The sequence below is a fragment of the Melanerpes formicivorus genome, unplaced genomic scaffold, assembly GCF_026170545.1.
Source record: "Melanerpes formicivorus ecotype bairdi unplaced genomic scaffold, bMelFor1.0.p_v2 SCAF_13, whole genome shotgun sequence".
Taxonomy (NCBI): Eukaryota; Metazoa; Chordata; class Aves; order Piciformes; family Picidae; genus Melanerpes; species Melanerpes formicivorus.
Window position 1 is genome coordinate 17877622 of NW_027142365.1, and position 19811 is coordinate 17897432.

General features: G+C 47.6%; 1 protein-coding gene across 4 annotated transcripts in view; it reads left to right on the plus strand.

The window, feature by feature from the left end:
- LOC137444980 (LIM zinc-binding domain-containing Nebulette) overlaps nt 1-19811 on the plus strand; it is a 354339-nt gene that overhangs the window by 303123 nt on the left and 31405 nt on the right. For 2 of the 4 annotated variants that reach the window (XM_068146342.1, XM_068146343.1), the window contains exons 10-15: nt 1753-1845; nt 10112-10204; nt 10572-10663; nt 14796-14889; nt 15538-15642; nt 18256-18427. In XM_068146342.1, coding sequence (XP_068002443.1) covers nt 1753-1845; nt 10112-10204; nt 10572-10663; nt 14796-14889; nt 15538-15642; nt 18256-18427 — 649 coding nt within the window. The remainder of the gene's footprint in view (nt 1-1752; nt 1846-10111; nt 10205-10571; nt 10664-14795; nt 14890-15537; nt 15643-18255; nt 18428-19811) is intronic. The other 2 variants (XM_068146344.1, XM_068146345.1) reach the window with 1 other exon arrangement.

Below are 19811 nucleotides of genomic sequence, written 5' to 3' on the forward strand. Positions count from 1 at the left end.
TTCTCCTTAGTCCTGAAATATTGGTGCAGAAGAATTTCCAAGTTCTTATTCATAAATTCTCACATGGGGAAAGAAAATCCTGAATTGGGGAAGGTTCTCTGAATATGTAAGAAAATGAGTTATGGGCATAAATAATTCACTCTCCTCTAGAATATTTAGCAGGGCTGGCTACTGGGTACAGAGGACTTCAGGGAAATAGGAGAAATACATCAAGGATGATGTGTTGTCATTTAAGGTTTATTGATTGGAGGGGAAAAAGAAAAGTTAAATCTTGTCTTAAGAAAAGCAAAAATGTCAAGTGATAAAGAGTTATTTTTATGGATAGAATAGAATTAACCAGGTTGGAAGAGACCTTTGAGATCATCAAGGCCAACCTATCACCCAACACTAGCTAATCAACTAAACCAAGGCACCAAGCACCTCATCCAGGCTCTTCCTAAGCACCTCCAGGGATGGTGACTCCACCACCTCCCTGGGCAGCACATTCAATGGCAAACGACTCTCTCCATGAAGAACTTTCTCCTCACCTCCAGCCTAAACTTCCCCTGGCACAGCTTGAGACTGTGTCCTCTTGGTCTGGTGCTGGGTGCCTGGGAGAAGAGACCAACCCCCTCCTGGCTACAACCTCCCTTCAGGTAGTTGTAGAGGGCAATGAGGTCACCCCTGAGCCTCCTCTTCTTCAGGCTAAGCAACACCAGCTCCCTCAGCCTCTCCTCACAGGGTTGTGCCCAAGGCCTCTCCCCAGCTTTGTTGCCCTTCTCTGGACACCTTCAAGAGTCTCAACATCTTTCCTAAACTGAGGGGCCCAGAACTGGACACAGGACTCAAGGTGTGGCCTAACCAGTGCTGAGCACAGGGGCACAATGACTTCCCTGCTCCTGCTGGCCACACTGTTCCTGATGCAGGTCAGGATGCCATTGGCCTTCTTGGCTACCTGGGCACACTGCTGGCTCATGTTCAGGCAGCTGTCAATCAGCACCCCCAGGTCCCTCTCTGTTTGGCAGCTCTCAGCCACTCTGACCCCAGCCTGTAGCTCTGCATGGGGTTGTTGTGGCCAAAGTGCAGCCCCTGGCACTTGGACTTGTTGAATGCCATCCTGTTGGACTCTGCCCATCTGTCCAGTCAGTCGAGGTCCCTCTGCAGAGCCCTTCTATCCTCTAACTGACCAACATCTGCTCCCAGCTTGGTGTCATCTGCACATTTGCTGATGATGGACTCAATGCCCTCATCCAGATCATCAATGAAGATATTAAAGAGGATGGGGCCCAGCACTGATCCCTGGGGCACACCACTAGTGCCTGGCTGCCAGCTGGCTGTGGCACCATTCACCACCACTCTCTGGGCCCAGCCCTCCAGCCAGCTCCTAACCCAGCACAGAGTGTTGTGGTCCAAGCCATGAGCTGACAGCTTAGCCAGCAGTTTGCTGTGGGGGACGGTGTCATAGCCTTGCTGAAGTCCAGGTATACCACATCCACAGGCCTCCCCACATCCACAAACACTTAACAAACATTTGAGGCCAATCTGAATGATGGTAAATTTACCTGGTCTGGAGTTGAAAACAAGGAGAATGATACTTGAGTTGTTGGTCTGATGAATGGAGAAATTAAAGCATTTGCTTTCTTCCCAAGATTTATTATCAGGCTAAGCTGGAGCTTGGAAAATGGCCCAGCCCTTTCAGGAGGCCTTGGACTTGCACTGCTAACCTGTACCATAATTACTTTCTTTATTTTTTTGTCTTTTGGGGAAATGAAGGTGTTTTACAAGAAGGAAGTAGGAGCTGGCACAGCTGTGAGAGAGACTCCAGAGATTGAAAGAGTGAAGAAAAATCAACAGAACATTAGTTCGGTGAGAGCTCTTCACACAAATTATTCTGATCTGTGTGCTCACATTTGGGTGTCTGTCTTTTTGACCAAAACTTCTACATTTTCACATCACACTTCTCTTTCAAATACTACTGCACTGGCTTTTGGATATAGAACTCCCTCCTACTAGACTTTGAGCTGCACTCAGTTGTAGTCCTTTGGTTCTCAAAGTGGAAGCATCAAATTTGAGTATCATGAAACGCAGGAAAAACTGTGAACTAAGTATTTGAGGACAGACCTTTCACAGGATTACAGGATCTTAGTGGTTGGAAGGGACCTCTGGAGATCTTCCAGTCCAACTCCCCTGCCAGAGCAGGACCAGAGAGTCCAGCACAGGTCACACAGGAACACATCCAGACAGGGCTGGAAAGGCTCCAGAGAAGGAGACTCCACAACCTCTCTGGGCAGCCTGCTCCAGGGCTCTGGGACCCTCACAGTGAAGAAGTTCTTCCTCATATTGAGGTGGAACTTCTTGTGCTGTAGTTTTCATCCATTGCCTCTTGTCCTATCCCAGGGCACAAGTGAGCAGAGGCTGTCCCTGTCCCTTCCTTCCTGACCCCCAGCCCTTAGATATTGATAGACATTGATCAGATCCCTCTCAGCCTTCTCCTCTCCAGACTAAACAGCCCCAGGGCTCTCGGCCTCTCCTGGTCAGGCAGTGCTGCAGTCCCTTCAGCATCCTTGTAGCTTTCTGTTGGACTCTCTCCAGCAGATCCCTGTCCCTCCTGAACTGGGGAGCCCAGCACTGGATGCAATATTCCAGGTGAGGTCTCAGCAGGGCAGAGTAGAGGGGGAGGAGAACCTCCCTGGCTCTGCTGGACACACTCCTCTGAATGCAGCCTAGGATTCCATTGGCCTTCTTGGCCCCCAGGGCACATTGCTTTTGTCTTTCAAGAATAAATAAGATGAAATATATTTCCTGATTTGGCAGACTGAACTGTCTCTGTAATTTGCAATTTAGAAAAATACCATATCACAAAGAAAGGAAATCACAGACTCCTGGCAGGGTGACAGTTGGAAGGGACTTGCAGGGAGCATCCAGTCCAACACCCTTGCTGAAGCAGAGTCACCTAGATCAGGTCTCAGGGGAACACATCCAGGTGAGTTTTGAAAGTCTTCAGAGAAGAAGATTCCACAACCTCTCTGGGCAGCCTGCTCCAGGGCTCCAGCACCCTCACACCAAAGATTTTCCTTATGTTTAAGTGAAACCTCATGTTCTGGTTTGGTCTGTTGACCCTTGTCCTACTATGCTAGTCCACTCTGGTGAGACCCCCACCTGGAGTCCTGAGCCCAGTTCTGGACCCCTGTTACAGGAAGGATCTGGAGGTGCTGGAAGGTGTCCAGAGAAGGGACATGAGGATGAGCAGAGGGCTGGAGCACCTCTCCTAGGAGGACAGACTGAGGGAGTTGGGATTGTTCAGTTTAGAGAAGGCTCTGAGGAGACCTTATTGTGGCCTTCCAGTATCTGAAGGGGGCTACGAGAAGGCTGAGGAGGGACTTTTGAGGGTGTGAGGGAGTGATAGGACTGGGGGGAATGGAGCAAAACTAGAAGTGGGGAGATTGAGATTGGATGTGAGGAAGAAGTTGTTCCCCATGAGGGTGGTGAGAGCCTGGCACAGGTTGCCCAGGGAGGTGGTGGAAGCCTCCTGCCTGGAGGTGTTTGCAGCCAGGCTGGATGTGGCTGTGAGCAACTTGCTGTAGTGTGAGGTGTCCCTGGCCATGGCCAGGGGGGTTGGAACTGGCTGATCCTTGGGGTCCCTTCCAACCCTGACAGTTCTGTGATTCTAAACACACTTGAACAAAAGTGTGTCAGGAGAAACAGGAAATGCAGGAGTTCTCTAGGGGTATGGTGTAAGTAGCATGCCCATCACCTTGCTGGGCTGGGTGGAGAGCTAATATTTTAGAAGAGCTATTTTATTACACAGAGTGCACTTGAGATAGCTTAAGTCCTGTGTGATATTTATTGAGAGTGCAGAATGTGAAATTTAAAGGCAATGTGCAAGAAAGTTTTAAATTATCTGTCAGTAAGAGGGAAATTATGTTGTGTAATTCACTGGAGTCCCAAAGGGAGGGTAAATTACACCAATTTCGACTCCATTACATTGAAACATTTTACACATCTCTCTGAATTTAGCCAGAAGGACTCAGGACAGCTACAGAACTATTTGCTGAGCTAAATGAAACAGCGGAATGTGAAGCACATCTGCAGTGCAAGAAATCCCCAGAGCACCAAACCACAGCAACAGGAACTGTACAAAAGTGACAAAAAGTCGCAGCCAAAGGATGGTTTGGGTTGGAAGGGCCTTTAAAGGTTGTTTTATCCACCTCCCACTGCACAGAGTACCTGGAGTCCTGTGTCCAGCTGTAGGGCCCCCAACACAAGAGACACGTGGACCTGCTGGAATGGGTGCAGAGAAGGGCCACAAAGATGATCAGAGGGCTGGAGCACCTCTCCTATGGGGACAGGCTGAAACAATTGGGATTGTTCATCCTGGAGAAGGAAAGGCTCCAGGGAGACCTTAGAGCTACATTTTAATACCTGAAGGGGACCTACAGGAAGGCTGGGGAGGGACTGTTTAGAAGGGCTTGGAGGGATAGGATGAGAGGCAGTAGTTTGAACCTGGAGCAGAGCACAGTCTCACAGTATCACTAAGGCTGGAAGAGACCTCAAAGATCATTGAGTCCAACGTGTCACCACAGACCTCATGACTAGACCATGGCACCAAGTGCCACATCCAATCCCCTCTTGTGGTGGGGTGGAAGGGTAAGGCCAAGAAGCCTCCTCCCTTCCCCCTTGTAAAGTAAAGGGAAAGAAAAATTGAAGGGAAAGGGAAAAAAACCTCACAAGCTGAATTAGCAAGGCAGTGGAGCTATATTTACAAAGCAGTCTAGGATTTGCAGGGGAATATTTACAAATTTACAATATCTACAATATATACAAAGATATACAACGGAGTAACACAGAAATGAGAGTGACCCCCCTCTGCTGAGGGGGTTCCCCACCTCCGCTCTCCCCTCTTTCCCCCCCTTTCCCCAGAATGGGATAGAAAGAGAAAGAAAAGAGAGGAAAAAAAAAAATGTTAGAAGCAGTTTGTGTTAATTGGAAAGGAGTCAATACAGGCCTTTATCGGTTCTCAAGGCCAAAGCCTTGGCAGAAAGCCCAGCACAGAGATAGCTGCTGCACTGTGGAGAGGCGGAAGCAAGACTGACAGAGAAGGTCTGGAAATGCCCAGTTCACTCCCAGTTCAGAAGGTGCTTCCTCCCACTCTTCCAATGAAATAGTTTAGATTATTCTTTCCGTTTACCAACTTCCGTCCACCATATTCCCTTTCTTAAGGGGACAGCGTCAACTGGCCACACCTCTTGAACACCTCCAGGGATGGGAACTCCACCACCTCCCTGGGCAGCACATTCCAATGGCCAATCTCTCTTGCTGGGAATAAATTCCTCCTCACCTCCAGCCTAAACTTCCCCCAGCACAGCTTGAGACTGTGTCCTCTTGTTCTGGTTCTGGTTGCCTGGGAGAAGAGACCAACTCCCTCCTGGCTACAACCTCCCTTCAGGTAGTTGGAGAGAGCAATGAGGTCCCCCCCTGAGCCTCCTCTTCTCCAGGCTAAGCAACCCCAGCTCCCTCAGCCTCTCCTCACAGGGCTGTGCTCAAGGCCTCTCCCCAGACTTGTTGCCCTTCTCTGGACACCTTCAAGTCTCTCAATGTCCTTCTTAAACTGAGGAGCCCAGAACTGGGCACAGGACTCAAGGTGTGGCCTAACCAATGCAGAGTCCATGGGCACAATGACTTCCCTGCTCCTGCTGGCCACACTCTTCCTAATGCAGGCCAGGATGTCATTGGCCTTCTTGGCCACCTGGGCACACTGCTGGCTCATGTTTAGGTGGCAGTCAACACCATGAAGCTGACTAAAACTCCAGCAATGGACATTTGGAAGCATTTTTGAGACCAGCAGCACTGCCAGTTCTTAAGCTTCCCTAATAGTCTCTATTTTAAAAACACTTCCCCCCTCCCTCCCCCCCCCCAATGTGTTAGTGCTTCTACCAGTCCTAAACTGCCTGGACTAAAATTTTCCATCCATTCCTGATCACTGCTTTGGGCTGGTTTATTTATTTCTACATTTCAGCCAAAGCAGGTTCCAAGCTTTGAGAGTTTGGAGGGGGGGAAAAAAAACCCAAACCCAAACAACAAGTTGTTTTGTCTGTGTTCTTGAAAACTTTGGCAGAAGTACCTAAGTCTTGGAGAAGAGAGTTGCAAATTACTCAGTGACATTTGGTGCAGTGGACTGGGGGGAAAAAATAGGAGGCCAGATGTGAGGAACTGAGAGCACAGAAGGTCTTGGCCAACATGGACACCCCAAATGTGGGGAAAGAGTATAGGTGTTGCCTTCCAGAAGAGCTGAGGCACAACCCAAGGTTGTTAGGACTCATCACTCCCTCACTGTCAGCATATCAGCACTGTCAGCATAGGCAGCAGGTCAAGGGACATGATTCTCCCCCTCTGCTCTGCTTTGGTGAGACCCCACCTGGAGTCCTGAGCCCAGTTCTGGAGCCTGTATTACAGGAAGGATCTGGAGGTGCTGGAAGGTGTCCAGAGAAGGGCCATGAGGATGAGCAGAGGGCTGGAGCTGCTCTGCTATGGAGACAGACTGAGAGAGTTGGGGTTGTGCAGTCTGGAGAAGAGAAGGCTCTGAGGAGACCTTCTTGTGGCCTTCCAGTATCTGCAGAGGGCTACAGGAAAGCTGGAGAGGGACTTTTGAGGGTGTCAGGGAGTGATAGGACTGGGGGGAATGGAGCAAAACTAGAAATGAGTAGATTGAGATTGGATGTTAGGAAGAAGTTGTTTCCCATGAGGGTGGTGAGAGACTGGCAGAGGTTGCCCATGGAGGTGGCGGAAGCCTCATCCCTGGAGGTTAAGGCCAGGCTGGATGTGGTTGTGAGCAACCTTATGTAGTGTGAGGTGTCCCTGACTATAGCAGGGGGGTTGGAACTGGTTGATCCTTGAGGTCCCTTTCAACCCTGACAATTCTCTGATTCTTTGTTTCTGAGATATGTGTGGTCAGATATATTCCCCTTCTTTAATGATGTGTCCACAGAGCTAACAAACCACAACTGTTCTCAGGAGTTTGTGTGGTCAATCTAAACAAAGCACAAGGGGCTTCAAACAAAGGCACATGAAGGAAGGGACTTTGGTAGTCTCTTAGTTCAGAGGACTAAGGATAATCTCTGTCCTTTGCTGGATGCAGAGGGGGGCATGGTTGTCAAGGGTGAGGAAAAAGCTGAGGTACTCAATACCTTCTTTGCCTCAGTCCTCAGTAGTAAGACCATTTCTTTACTGGATGCCCAGCCCTAGGGGACCAGAATGCAGCCCCCAAAGTCCAAGTGGAGATGATTAGCTGCAGCACTTAGGAGAAGGAGAGGAGGTTGAGGGGAGACCTTCTCACTCACTACAAATCCCTGAAAGGAGGTTGAAACAATTTGAGGGTTGGTCTCCTCTCCCTAGCAGCAAGTGATAGGACAAGAGGAAATGGCCTCAAGCTGCCCTATGGGATGTGCTGGTTGGACATTAGAAGAAACTTCTTCCCTGAAAGTCTTCCCAACCACTGGCACAGGCTGCCCAGGGAGGTGGTTGAATCCCCATCCCTGGAGGTGTTTCAAAGAGGCAGAGGTGTGGTGCTGAGGGACATGGGCTAGCACTAGCCCTGGTAAAGATTGACTCCATGATCTTCAATGTCTTTTCCAACCAAAACAGTTCTATGGTTCTATGAAATTTCTTCCCAAGAGGTACCCTCAGGAGGCAGTATGAATAGAATAGAATAGAATAGAATAGAATAGAATAGAATAGAATAGAATAGAATAGAATAGAATAGAATAGACCAGGTTGGAAAAGACCTTTGAGATCATCAAGTCAACCTATCACCCAACACCATCTAATCAACTAAACCATGGCACCAAGTGCCTCATCCAGGCACTTCTTAAACACCTCCAGTGATGGTGACTCCACCACCTCCCTGGGCAGCACATTCCAATGGCTAACAACTCTCTCTGTGAAGAACTTTCTCCTCACCTCCAGCCTAAATTTCCCCTGGTACAGCTGAGACTGTGTCCTCTTGTTCTGGTGCTGCTTGCCTGGGAGAAGAGACCAACCCCCACCTGGCTACAACCTCCCTTCAGGTAGCTGTAGACAGCAAAAAGGTCTCCCCTGAGCCTCCTCTTCTCCAGGCTAAGCAACCCCAGCTCCCTCAGCCTCTCCTCACAGGGCTGTGCTCCAGACCCCTCCCCAGCTTTGTTGCCCTTCTCTGGACACCTTCCAGCAGCTCAACATCTTTCCTAAACTGAGGGGGTTTAAGGTCACCAACTCAATATCCAAAATCAAGAAGCTGAATTTAAGTTCCTGTGTTTAGAGCTGATGATTTGTTCTCAAAGTGTCTGACCGTATGCTTTGCCACAGAGGCAGGCCTGCTCTGGTTTCCCATTAAACTGCAGTTCACTGGGAATTCTCAGGTGACTGCAGGTGCTGTGTAATCCTCAGGGCTTTAAAGTTACCCATAGCCAGATTAGCTGCTGATTTCCTATGCTCTCCTGTTAAAATAACACTTCTCACAAGTCCTTTTTTCCTAGTTGCACAGAAAAGGTCCTGAATTAATATGTGTGGGGAATCCCAGATTAGACGTTAGGAAGAAATTGTTCCTTGGGAGGCTAGTGAGGCACTGGAACACATTGCCCAGAGCAGTTGTGGAGGCTCCAAGCCTGGAAATGTTCAAGGCCAGATTGGATGGGGCCTTGAGCAACCTGGGCTAGTGGAAGGTGTCCCTGCCCATGACAGGGTATTTGAACTAGATGATTTTTACAGTCCCTTCCAACTCAAGCCATTCTATGATTTTAGCAACGCAGCAGCAAGTATCTGATGGCATTTTCGAAGACATCATCAAGATGTATCAAGAAGGGGCCAGTCTCTTTTTGATGGTGTCCTGTGATAGATCAAGGGGCAATGAATACAAACTGAAGCTCAAGAAATTCCATCTCAATGTGAGGAGAAACTTTGGTGTGAGGGTGCTGGAGCCCTGGAGTAGGCTGCCCAGAGAGGTTGTGGAGTCTCCTTCTCTGGAGACTTTCATGACCTGCCTGGATGTGTTCCTGTGTGACCTGCTCTGGGTGATCATAGAATCATAGAATCAATAAGGTTGGAAAAGACCTCAAAGATCATCAAGTCCAAACTGTCACCCAAGACCTCATGACCACTAGACCATGGCACCAAGTGCCACATCCAATCCCCTCTTGAACACCTCCGGGGATGGGGACTCCACCATCTCCCTGGGCAGCACATTCCAATGGCTAACAACTCTCTCTGTGAAGAACTTTCTCCTCACCTTGAGTTTAAACTTCCTCTGGCACAGCTTGAGACTGTGTCCTCTGTGATGCTGCTGTAATAGGGGGGGTTGGACTCAATGACCTTCAGAGCTGCCTTCCAACCCCTACCATTCTACAGTTCTGTGATCTAGCCAAACATCTGCATTCTGCGTGATAGGTTTGTGGTGTTTCTTGAGAACTTGAATGAGACTTAGAAGTTATGCACCCTTTAATAACACATCTGTGAAATGATTGGTTTCTGGAATGGACTGGTAGAGACTCCATAGCAGGATAATAGGAAGGCCAAGTCATTGCCAGGGATTCAGATCTCCAAGGAGTATCTGAAGCATCTCAACTGTCACGAGGATAGCCACAATCCCATGTGTGTAAGTTAAGGATACTGGGTTTGCTGTATGCAAACATCTTCTGGGATGTATCAAACAAGACCCTAGCAGCCTGTGTCAGAAATCTTTTCCCAGGCACCCAGCACCAGAACAAGAGGACACAGTCTCAAGCTGTGCCAGGGGAAGTCTAGTCTTGAGGTAAGGAGAAAGTTCTTCCCAGCAAGAGAGATTGGCCATTGGAATGTGCTGCCCAGGGAGGTGGTGGAGTCCCCATCCCTGGAGGTGTTCAAAAAAGGCTTGGATGTGGCACTGGGAGCCATGGTTTAGTTGTCAGGAGGTGTTAGGTATTAGGCAATAGGTTGGACTTGATGATCTCTGAGGTATTTTTCAACCTAATTGATTCTGTGATTCTATGATTTTCAGGTCAATGATGTTGATAAGTTTGGTCTAGCTGTGCAGTGTGTAAAGGGAGAGAAAGCACAAACTGTTTGCTGTGTTTTAGTGCCTGCATCTTAAAATTGATAACATTTTGTGATGTTTATTGTGCAGATCAAATACAAGGAAGAAATTCACCAAGCCACAACTATTTCTGATCCACCTGAACTGAGGAGAGTCAAGGAAAACCAGAAGAATATTAGCAATGTGTGCCTCGTTTTGCCTGCTTGCACATTTCTCTCTGCTGTGCTCTGTGTGTTTGCTCCTCACTGAATATGTCTGTGGTGCTTTGTGCTAGTCCCTGTTTGTCCACAAAGACTAATGAATGATAACTCCTTAGTCTTGCACTTTGGTTAACACACAGAGAGTGAAGTATTCCTGTTGAAGTCTCAGTTGTCCTTGTCTGACATAGAAGACCTGCAGGAAGGTGAGTGTCAAGCAGAGTGTGAAAGGATGTTTGTGAAGGCATGGTGTTTTCTCTCCCAAAGCACTGACAGTTTAATGGTTTCTAACACACTGCTGGATTTCTGTTCCTCTGAAGCTTTTGTGTGATACCTTCTGCCATGTCTGCTAGGTTCAGTACAAAGAGCAGCTCTGCAGAGCCACGCCAGTGAGCAGCACCCCAGAGATGGAAAGAGTCAAGAGGAATCAAGAGAATGTCAGCATGGGAAGTTGCTCTTGTTTAATCCTTTCTGAAGTATTTGGGTGTACAGGATGAGTGCAAAGCTCTGTCTCCAGCAGCTGAGCCTTTTCTTTAGTTAGGTGGGGGCTCAGTGATAGAATTACTTGAAAACCCTCGTTTAGGAAGCAGTTGTGAAAAGGCATGGCTTGGGTTGGGAAATGGCAGGTGAGCTGAAGATGTGGCTGCAGTGTTTGCAGTTATTACTCTCTGCAATAATTGCAGGGAAATTTGACATATGTTTATTTATTTATTCCTATTTATTAAGATAATATCCTTTCAAAACTTTGTTTGTAACAGATGGCTGCAATTGCACTCAAGTCCCAGCTCCTCTTTTCTGTCTCTTTCTGGTTCCTTCAGTGACCTTCAGTGTTTACTGGCTGCCATAACCATAGAAAGGCACAGAATCACAGAATGCTAGGGCTTGGAAGGGACCTCCAAAGCTCATCCAGTCCAACCCCCCTTGTCGTAGGGTTGGAAGGGTAAGGCCCAAAAGCCTCCTCCCTCCCCCCTGTAAAGTAAAGGGAAGGAAAATTGAAGGGAAAGGGAAAAAAAAACTCACAGCTGAATTAGCAAAGCAGTGGAGCTGTATATTTACAAAGCAATGTAGGATATGCAGGGAAATATATACAGGTTTACAATATTTACAATATATACAAAGATATACAACAGAGTAGCACAGAAATGAGAGTTCCCCCCTCTGATGATGGGATTCCCCACCTCCGCTCTCCCCCTCTCTCCCCCTTTTCCGCAGAGCAGGTTAGAAAGAGAGAGAAAGAGGGAGAAAAAAAGTTAGAAGCAGTTTTGTGTTAATTGGAAAGGAGTTAATACAGGCCTTATAGCTTATAAGTTTTTCAAGGCCGAAGCCTTGGCAGAAAGCCCAGCACAGAAAGCTGCTGCCCTGCGGAGGAGCGGAAGCAAGATTGAAGATAAAGTGCTGGAATGCCCAGTATACCCTCCTGCACTCCCAGTTCAGAAGGTGCTTCCTCCCACTTTACCAATGAAATTAGTTTAGATCCTTCTTTTCGTTTATCAACTTCCGTCCACCATATTCCCTTTCTTAAGGGGACAGCCCCAACCGGTGACACCCCCTGCCAGAGCAGGAGCACCTGGAGCAGGTCATACAGGAACCCATCCAGGCAGGTTTTGAATATCTCCAGAGAGGGAGACTCCACAACCCCCCTGGAGGAGCACAGGGAAGAAGGTGAAGGCTTTTGGAGTACATTGCTGCCTTCCTGCATTGCTGGAGCTGTGCCTCATTATTGAGTCTTTGAGAGCTCACTGGGAGCTCATTGTCCTCACTGGGAGCCACCACCAGCAGCTGCATTTCACAGGGCTACAAAGAGCTGCAGTGTTTCCCTGGGATGTTACCTGCCACCTGATTTAGAGTTACCGTTTTACCTCTAACTTAAGTGTGTGCTGTTTATTGCTGGATTTATGTTGACGTCTCTATGGAGACAGACTGAGAGAGTTGGGGTTGTGCTGTCTGGAGAAGAGAAAACTCTGAGGAGACCCAATTGTGGCATTCCAGTACCTTAGAGGGCCTACAATAAAGCTGGGGAGGGACTTCTTAGGGTGTCAGGTAGGACTAGGGGTAATAGAGCAAAACTAGAAGTGGGTAGATTCAGATTGGATGTTAGGAAGAAATTGTTCCCTGTGAGGGTGGTGAGAGCCTGGCACAGGTTGCCCAGGGAGGTGGTGGAAGCCTCCTGCCTGGAGGTGTTTGCAGCCAGGCTGGCTGTGGCTGTGAGCAACCTGCTGTAGTGTGAGGTGTCCTTGGCCATGGCAGGGGGGTTGGAACTGGCTGAGCCTTGAGGTCACTTCCAACCCTGACAATTCTGTGACCTAGCTCCCCTGAATGCACGCCCTCCAAACCAACCTGGTCTCCTAAGTGATTCGAGCCAGTTTGTGTCATTGTCCCATTCACATAATTGCTTTACCTGTCACCAATTTTTGTGCTTTTCAGATTTCATTGGGAAATTAAATTACCTTGGGAAAACAAAATTCTCCTTCAGGTCACAGGATGAGCTTTGGGCACAGATTCTTTAAGTTCAGATTTGTTCTAGAGATGTTACTTCTTGCATAATGAATTCATCTTCACAAATGGCAATTGGCAAGCAGGGGGGGTTGGAACTAGATGATCCTTGAGGTCCCTTCCAGCCCTAACAATTCTGTGATTCTATGAGTTTTATAAGTTGTTAATTTCTCAGCTGGAATATCTTGATGTGGACAGAACAAAACTGTGCTGTGTGGGAAGACAGCTGCTTGAGCAATATATATGTTAATGCCAGAGTGCTCTGCAGAACCCTGTATCAGCACAGTTATCCTTATCACATAAGCCCAAGAGTTTACTTAAAGAAAAATAGAATAAATAAAAGGTTTGCATAGAAATGTTTGGCACAAAACTATGTGGGTTGGCATCAATTCAGGTATTGTGAGGAGCAGCTGAGGGAGCTGGGGCTGTTTAGCCTGGAGAAAAGGAGGCTGAGGGGAGACCTTCTGGCTCTCTACACTTCCCTGAAAGGAGTTTAGAGCCAGGTGGGGGTTGGTCTCTTCTCCCTAGTAACAAGCAATAGGATGAGAGGAAATGGCCTCAAGTGGCCCAGGGGAGGTTTAGGTTGGAGATTAGAAGAATCTTTGTCCCTGAAAGGGTTCTCAGGCGCTGGGACAGGCTGCCCAGGGAGGTGGTTGAATCCCCAACCCTGGAGGTCTTGCCTAGAGGCAGAGATGTGGTGCTGAGGGGCCATGGTTTATCCCCAGCCTTGGTAGAGTTAGAGAATGGTTGGACTGGATGTACTTAAAGGGCTTTTCCAGCCAAAACAATTCTGTGGTTCTGTGAAGTCATGCAAGAATCTCTGATTATTTACTCAATGTGTACCACATCTGACTTCCCAGTATCTGGGAGAAGGTTTAACACTGGCTTGGTTGTTCTGCCAATGCCACATGCTGCCCTTTATCCCCTTTAGATACTGACCCTGCTTTTAGTGTGCTTTTGCTTAATGCATTGTTGCAACAAGTGTATTTTGGTGAAAAGCAATAGAGAAGATATTCCTGCAGCACATTTAAACAAAGACATGGTGGCATTCAAGCAATTGGATTCAGCTGGCATTTGGCTGATTGCATCCCCTGTGTCTTATCACCTTTGAATATATGTACTTGGCACTTCTGGGGCTGCACCTTGAGTCCTGGGCTCAGTTTTGGGGCCCTTGCTCCAAGAAAGACATTGAGGTGCTGGAGTGTGTCCAGAGAAGGGCACTGAAGCTGGTGAAGAGGTCTGGTGAGGAGCAGCTGAGGGAACTGGGGTTGTTTAGTTTGGAGAAGAGGACTTGAAGATCGTGGAGGTCTCTTCCAACCTAGTTGGTTGTGTGTGTGAGAGTCTCTGGCTCTCTGCAACTGCCTTAAAGAGGTTGGAGTGAGGTGGGGTTTGATCTGTTCTCCCTTGTATCAGGTGATAGAACAAGAGGAAAGGGCATGAAATTGTGCCATGGGAGGTTTAGGCTGGAGATAAGGAAAAAAATAATTGCTGCAAGAGTGGTCAGGGATTGGAGCAGGCTGCCCAGGGAGGTGGTGGAGTCACCAACCATGGAGGTGTTCAAGGAACCTGTGGATGGGGATGTTGTTTAATGGCCATGGTGGTGTTGGGTTCATGGTTAGGCTCAATGATCTTAGAGCTTTCTTCCAACTGAAACAATTCTGTGACTCTGTAAAGTATAAAAGTTAGAAGGTGGAGAATATCCTTATGGAACAAGGACAAATACACACTTCCAGTGGGCATTGCTGAAATGACTCTTTGTTTCTTTTGCTTGCCTGTATTATTGGTGGCTTACCCTGTTCCAAATCCATTTCTCTCCACTGCCACAGAGCAGTGTGGGAAATGTCAAGATGTTGTGTGCATATATCTTTATATACCCACACAAATGCATTGGTAAGAGGACTGTACAGCAAATATTCAAGGTTGTGCTACAAAAATCAAGATTTCTAAGCTTTAATAAACCTCAAATTCATTTCAGCTTCTCAGCTGTTTCCTGGATGACCTTTCCAATCAGGTGGTTTAATGTAATGCAACGTGGTGTTGCTTTAGCTGATGAAGTGTGTACCATTTGGTTCTGTTCAACAACAGGTTCACTACAGAGAGCAGCTTGGCAAAGCTACTGCTGTGAGCATCACTCCTGAGATGGAGAGAGTCAAGAAGAATCAAGACAATATCAGCTCGGCAAGTGGTTTGAATCTTTTGGTCACTTGGATTTGTAGTCGCTCGAGGGCCGTAACGAGGATGTGCTTCTCCATTTAGATTTCATGTGGCAAATGAATCCAACAGCATCATCTGCTCAGTGGATTCCATTTATTTTTTAATCACAGAATCACCCAGGTTGGAGGTGACCTCCAAATGTCATCCTGTCCAACCCCCCTGCAGTCAGCAGCGACATCTCCAACTAGATCAGGCTGCCCAGAGCCCTGTCGAGCCTTACCTTGAATATCTCCAGGGATGGGGTCTCAATCACCTCCCTGGGCAACCTGTTTCAGTGTTCATCCACCTTCATGGTTAAGAACTTCTTCCTAGCACCCAATCTATATCTACTCTTCTCTAATTTCAAACCACTGTCCCTCCTCCTGCCAGTGCAGGCCCTCATAAACAGTCCCTCTGAAGCCTTGGTCTTTCCCTCAGCAAGCTAAAGAGCCCCAGCTCCCTCAGCCTTTTCCTCATAGAGAAGTTCCACTCCCTTCAGCATCTTTGTGGCTCTGTGCTGGACTCAGCCTGTTGGACACTGCGATTTGGGGGGGATACAGCTGCATGGTGTGGTTCTCACTGTGTGATGTCTACCATGAACCAAACCCCTGTGCTGTGGTTGCTGTTTTGCAGGTGAAGTACAGCAGCGATCAGAGGCAGATGAAAGGTAGACGTAGTGTGCTTCTAGACACACCTGAGCTCAGGCATGTCAGAGAAACCCAAAACAACATCTCAATGGTAGGGTACTTTCTTCCTATAACTAGAGTGTACTAAGGAATGGCACTTGACCTCCACTGGATTTTGACTCCCATTAATATAGGTAACTGCTGAAGCTCTCTGCTCAAGTACAGGACTGTTTTCACCTCGTGGCTGTTGAGAGGAGTGTTTGCTAACTGCTCATGACTGTCAGGAACACTTTCAAAATACTAATGAACAGTTTTTCTAGTAGCTAAATGCCTGTTCCTTTTTGTCTGTCTGCTGTTTGGGTTCTTGCTTTGAAAAGAAGTGAACCCCTCCTTTGAGCATCACACAGTTTGGCTGGATTAGGTGACACACTTCACCTTGTGCCCGTGCACATCCCCGGTCTCTGAGTGGCTTTTGTTCTTGGAATGAGTTGGTTTGTGTGCAGCTGCCTGTGTGAGAATGTTTGGCAGATTCATCCTGTGATGATTAAGGCTGAGAAATAAATATGTGGAGTTGGGGGCACTGCTGTATAACTCTTACTAATCCTGGGTTTGCTCCAACACTTGGTGATAGAACATTTTCTACCTTAGTGTCCTTTTAAAGTTAATTAATTTGTTTATTTTGATAGCAGGCTGCTTAAAATATCTGCAATTCTCTCCAGAATCCTGTGTTGAAAGCCAGCTGGCATGTGAAAAACAAAAAAGCAAAAGGATACCTTTTGTATGAAACAGCATGTCAGGGAATTGAAACTCCTCAGTTCTTTAGAGCTGTTACTGCTGGAAGGTCAGAGTTCTTTTACTGATAGAAATGTCTACATCAGTAGAGAGCCATCCTATCTTAGAGAAGAAGGAAATGGACCAGATGGACTTTCCCTCCTCTGTGTGACTTTAAGAGGATGCTGTGCTGCTTGAGTTAATTCAGAATAGAATATAGAATTAGCCAGGTTGGAAAGGCCGTTGAGATCGAGTCCAACTTATTACCCAACACCATCTAAACCCAACTAAACCATGGCACCAAGTGCCTCATCCAGGCTCTTCCTAAACACTTCCAGTGATGGTGACTCCACCACCTCCCTGGGCAGCCCATTCCAATGGCAAATCTCTTTTTCTATGAAGAACTTCTTCCTAACATCCAGCCTAAACCTCCCCTGGCACAGCTTGAGACTGTGTCCTCTTGTTCCGGTGCTGCTTGCCTGGGAGAGGAGACCAGGCCCCACCTGGCTACAACCTCCCTTCAGGTAGTTGTAGACAGCAAGAAGGTCTCCCCTGAGCCTCCTCCTCTCCAGACTAAGCAACCCCAGCTCCCTCAGCCTCTCCTCACAGGGCTATGCTCCAGACCCCTCCCCAGCTTTGTTGCCCTTCTCTGGACATGCTCCAACAAGTCAACATCTTTCCTAAACTGAGGAGCCCAGAACTGGACACAGGACTCAAGGTGTGGCCTAACCAGTGCTGAGTCCAGGGCAGAATGACTTCCCTGCTCCTGCTGGCCACACTGTTCCTGATGCAGGCCTGGATGCCATTCAGTGGCAATGGAAAGCAAATGGAAAAATAGTGATAAAATATCAAGAGAATAAGTCAGGGAGATAGAAAAGGCTTGACTGACCATCCAGCCCGGCTCATGATCTGGATGAGGGGATTGAGTCAATCATCAGCAAATTTGCAGATGACACAAAGTTGGGAGCAGTTGTTGATCTGTTAGATGACAGAAGGGCTCTGCAGAGGGACCTCGACCGACTGGACAGCTGGGCAGAGTCCAACAGGATGGCATTCAACAAGTCCAAGTGCCAGGGGCTGCACTTTGGCCACAACAACCCCATGCAGAGCTACAGGCTGGGGTCAGAGTAGCTGAGAGCTGCCAAACAGAGAGGGACCTGGAGGTGCTGATTGACAGCCACCTAAACATGAGCCAGCAGTGTGCCCAGGTGGCCAAGAAGGCCAATGGCATCCTGGCCTGCATTAGGAATAGTGTGGCCAGCAGGAGCAGGGAAGTCATTGTGCCCATGGACTCTGTATTGGTTAGGCCACACCTTGAGTCCTGTGTCCAGTTCTGAGCCCCTCAGTTTAAGAAGGACACTGAGACTCTTGAAGGTGTCCAGAGAAGGGCAACAAGTCTAGGGAGAGGCCTTGAGCACAGCCCTGTGAGGAGAGGCTGAGGGACCTGGGGTTGCTTAGCCTGGAGAAGAGGAGGCTCAGGGGAGACCTCATTGCTCTCTATGACTACCTGAAGGGATGTTGTAGTCAGGAGGGAGTTGGTCTCTTCTCCCATGTAACCAGCACCAGAACAAGAGGACACAGTCTCAAGCTGTGCCAGGGGAAGTTTAGGCTGGAGGTGAGGAGAAAGTTCTTCACCAAGAGAGTTGTTAGCCATTGGAATGTGCTGCCCAGGGAGGTGGTGGAGTCACCATCCCTGGAGGTGCTTAGGAAGAACCTGGATGTGGCACTTGGTGCCATGGTTTCATCATGAGGTCTGTGGTGACAGGTTGGACTTGATGATCTTTGAGGTCTCTTCCAATCTTGGTGATGCTGTGATGGGTGTGCCAGTCCTGGCTGTGGTGCAAACCCCAAAGAACAAACACGCCTCTTAAACCAAATGTGGGTATTCTTGCCTAGAACTTGCTGTCAGTTGCAGCTTGGGGGATTGTGAATGTGATTCTCCTTGTGTTGCCAGGTAAAATACCATGAAGATTTTGAGAAGACGAGGGGCAGAGGCTTCACCCCGGTGGTAGATGATCCGATCACAGAGCGCGTGAGGAAAAACACCCAGATCGTGAGCGATGCAGCGTACAAAGGTGTGCACCCCCACATCGTGGAGATGGACAGGAGACCTGGAATCATTGTGGGTAAGCTGTTAAATACTGCTGCTGGGGAAGGCACTGTGGGGAAGATGAAAGCCTCTGTACAAGGCAGCATTTGTCGTTGTACTCCCCAACTCTGTTTCCACTCTTCTCAGTGTGGAACTTGTGTTGAGCTGCTGGTTGAGTGCCAGCTTCTATTGGGGTAATGATGGGAATGAATAGGAGATACACTGGCATCTACTGTCTCCTTTTCCCCCAAATGTGGGTAGTCTGCTGTGGTAATTATGAATAATTCAGGCTTCAAGTCTGAATTCTGACTCTTCAAGAAAAGCCAAAAATACCTGCAAGAATGTTTATTTTTGTACAGAAGAGTAATTACTAAAGCTCTGATCTCTAAGAAAAGCCAAAAATACCTGCAATAATGTTCATTTTGCACAGAAGAGAGATTATTAAAGCTCTGATCTCCAAGAGAAGCCAAAAATACCTGCAATAATGTTCATTTTGCACAGAAGAGAGATTACTAAAGCTCTGATCTTCAAGAAAAGCCAAAAATATCTGCAATAATGTTCATTTTTGCACAGAAGAGAGATTACTAAAGCTCTGATCTCCAAGAGAAGCCAAAAATACCTGCAATAATGTTCATTTTGCACAGAAGAGAGATTACTAAAGCTGTGATCTCTAAGAAAAGCCAAAAATACCTGCAATAGTGTTCATTTTGCACAGAAGAGAGATTATTAAAGCTCTGATCTCCAAGGTTTCAGTGTTTAAATGTTGCAGACCACTTGGAGATTTCCCTTTCCATCATCAGTCAGCAATTTCTCCACAGCTGCACGTGCTCCATTTACCTCTTGTTTTAGACTTTCACACAGCCTTCCCAGTTGTAATTCATATCTCATTAGATCTCTGGTAAGCTGATAATACATAACTCATTAGGTCTCTGGCAAGGCAGTAATTCATAACTCATTAGATCTCTGGCCAGCCAATAATTCAAAACTCATTAGATCTGTGGTAAGCCAAACACCAGTGTTCTAAAAAGCAGACCAAGATAAGACCAGATGTTCAGAGAGTAGAATACAGGTTGGGTTTGTGTGTCAAGACAGAGTATTGCATCACTTGGGGTATTCACAGTAAACACTATTTCAAAATCAAACTGGATATTTGTAATCTCTCACAAGCTAGCAAGGCTGCTATGGCAAAGGCAATGGTGGCCTGGTGGTTGTTGGGTGTTTCCCCCCCACACCCTCCTTTTCCTTCTCCTGCACTTTACAACAGTGTAGACCCCAGAGGTTCTGTATGTGGGACAAGAAGCTGAGAGAGCACTCTACAATCCTTCATACATGGGAATAATGGAAAGGGCTGACTACAAGTCTGCCACTCAAAAATCAGAGAAATTGCAGGTCAGATGGGCTTACCAGGGGATCATAGAGTC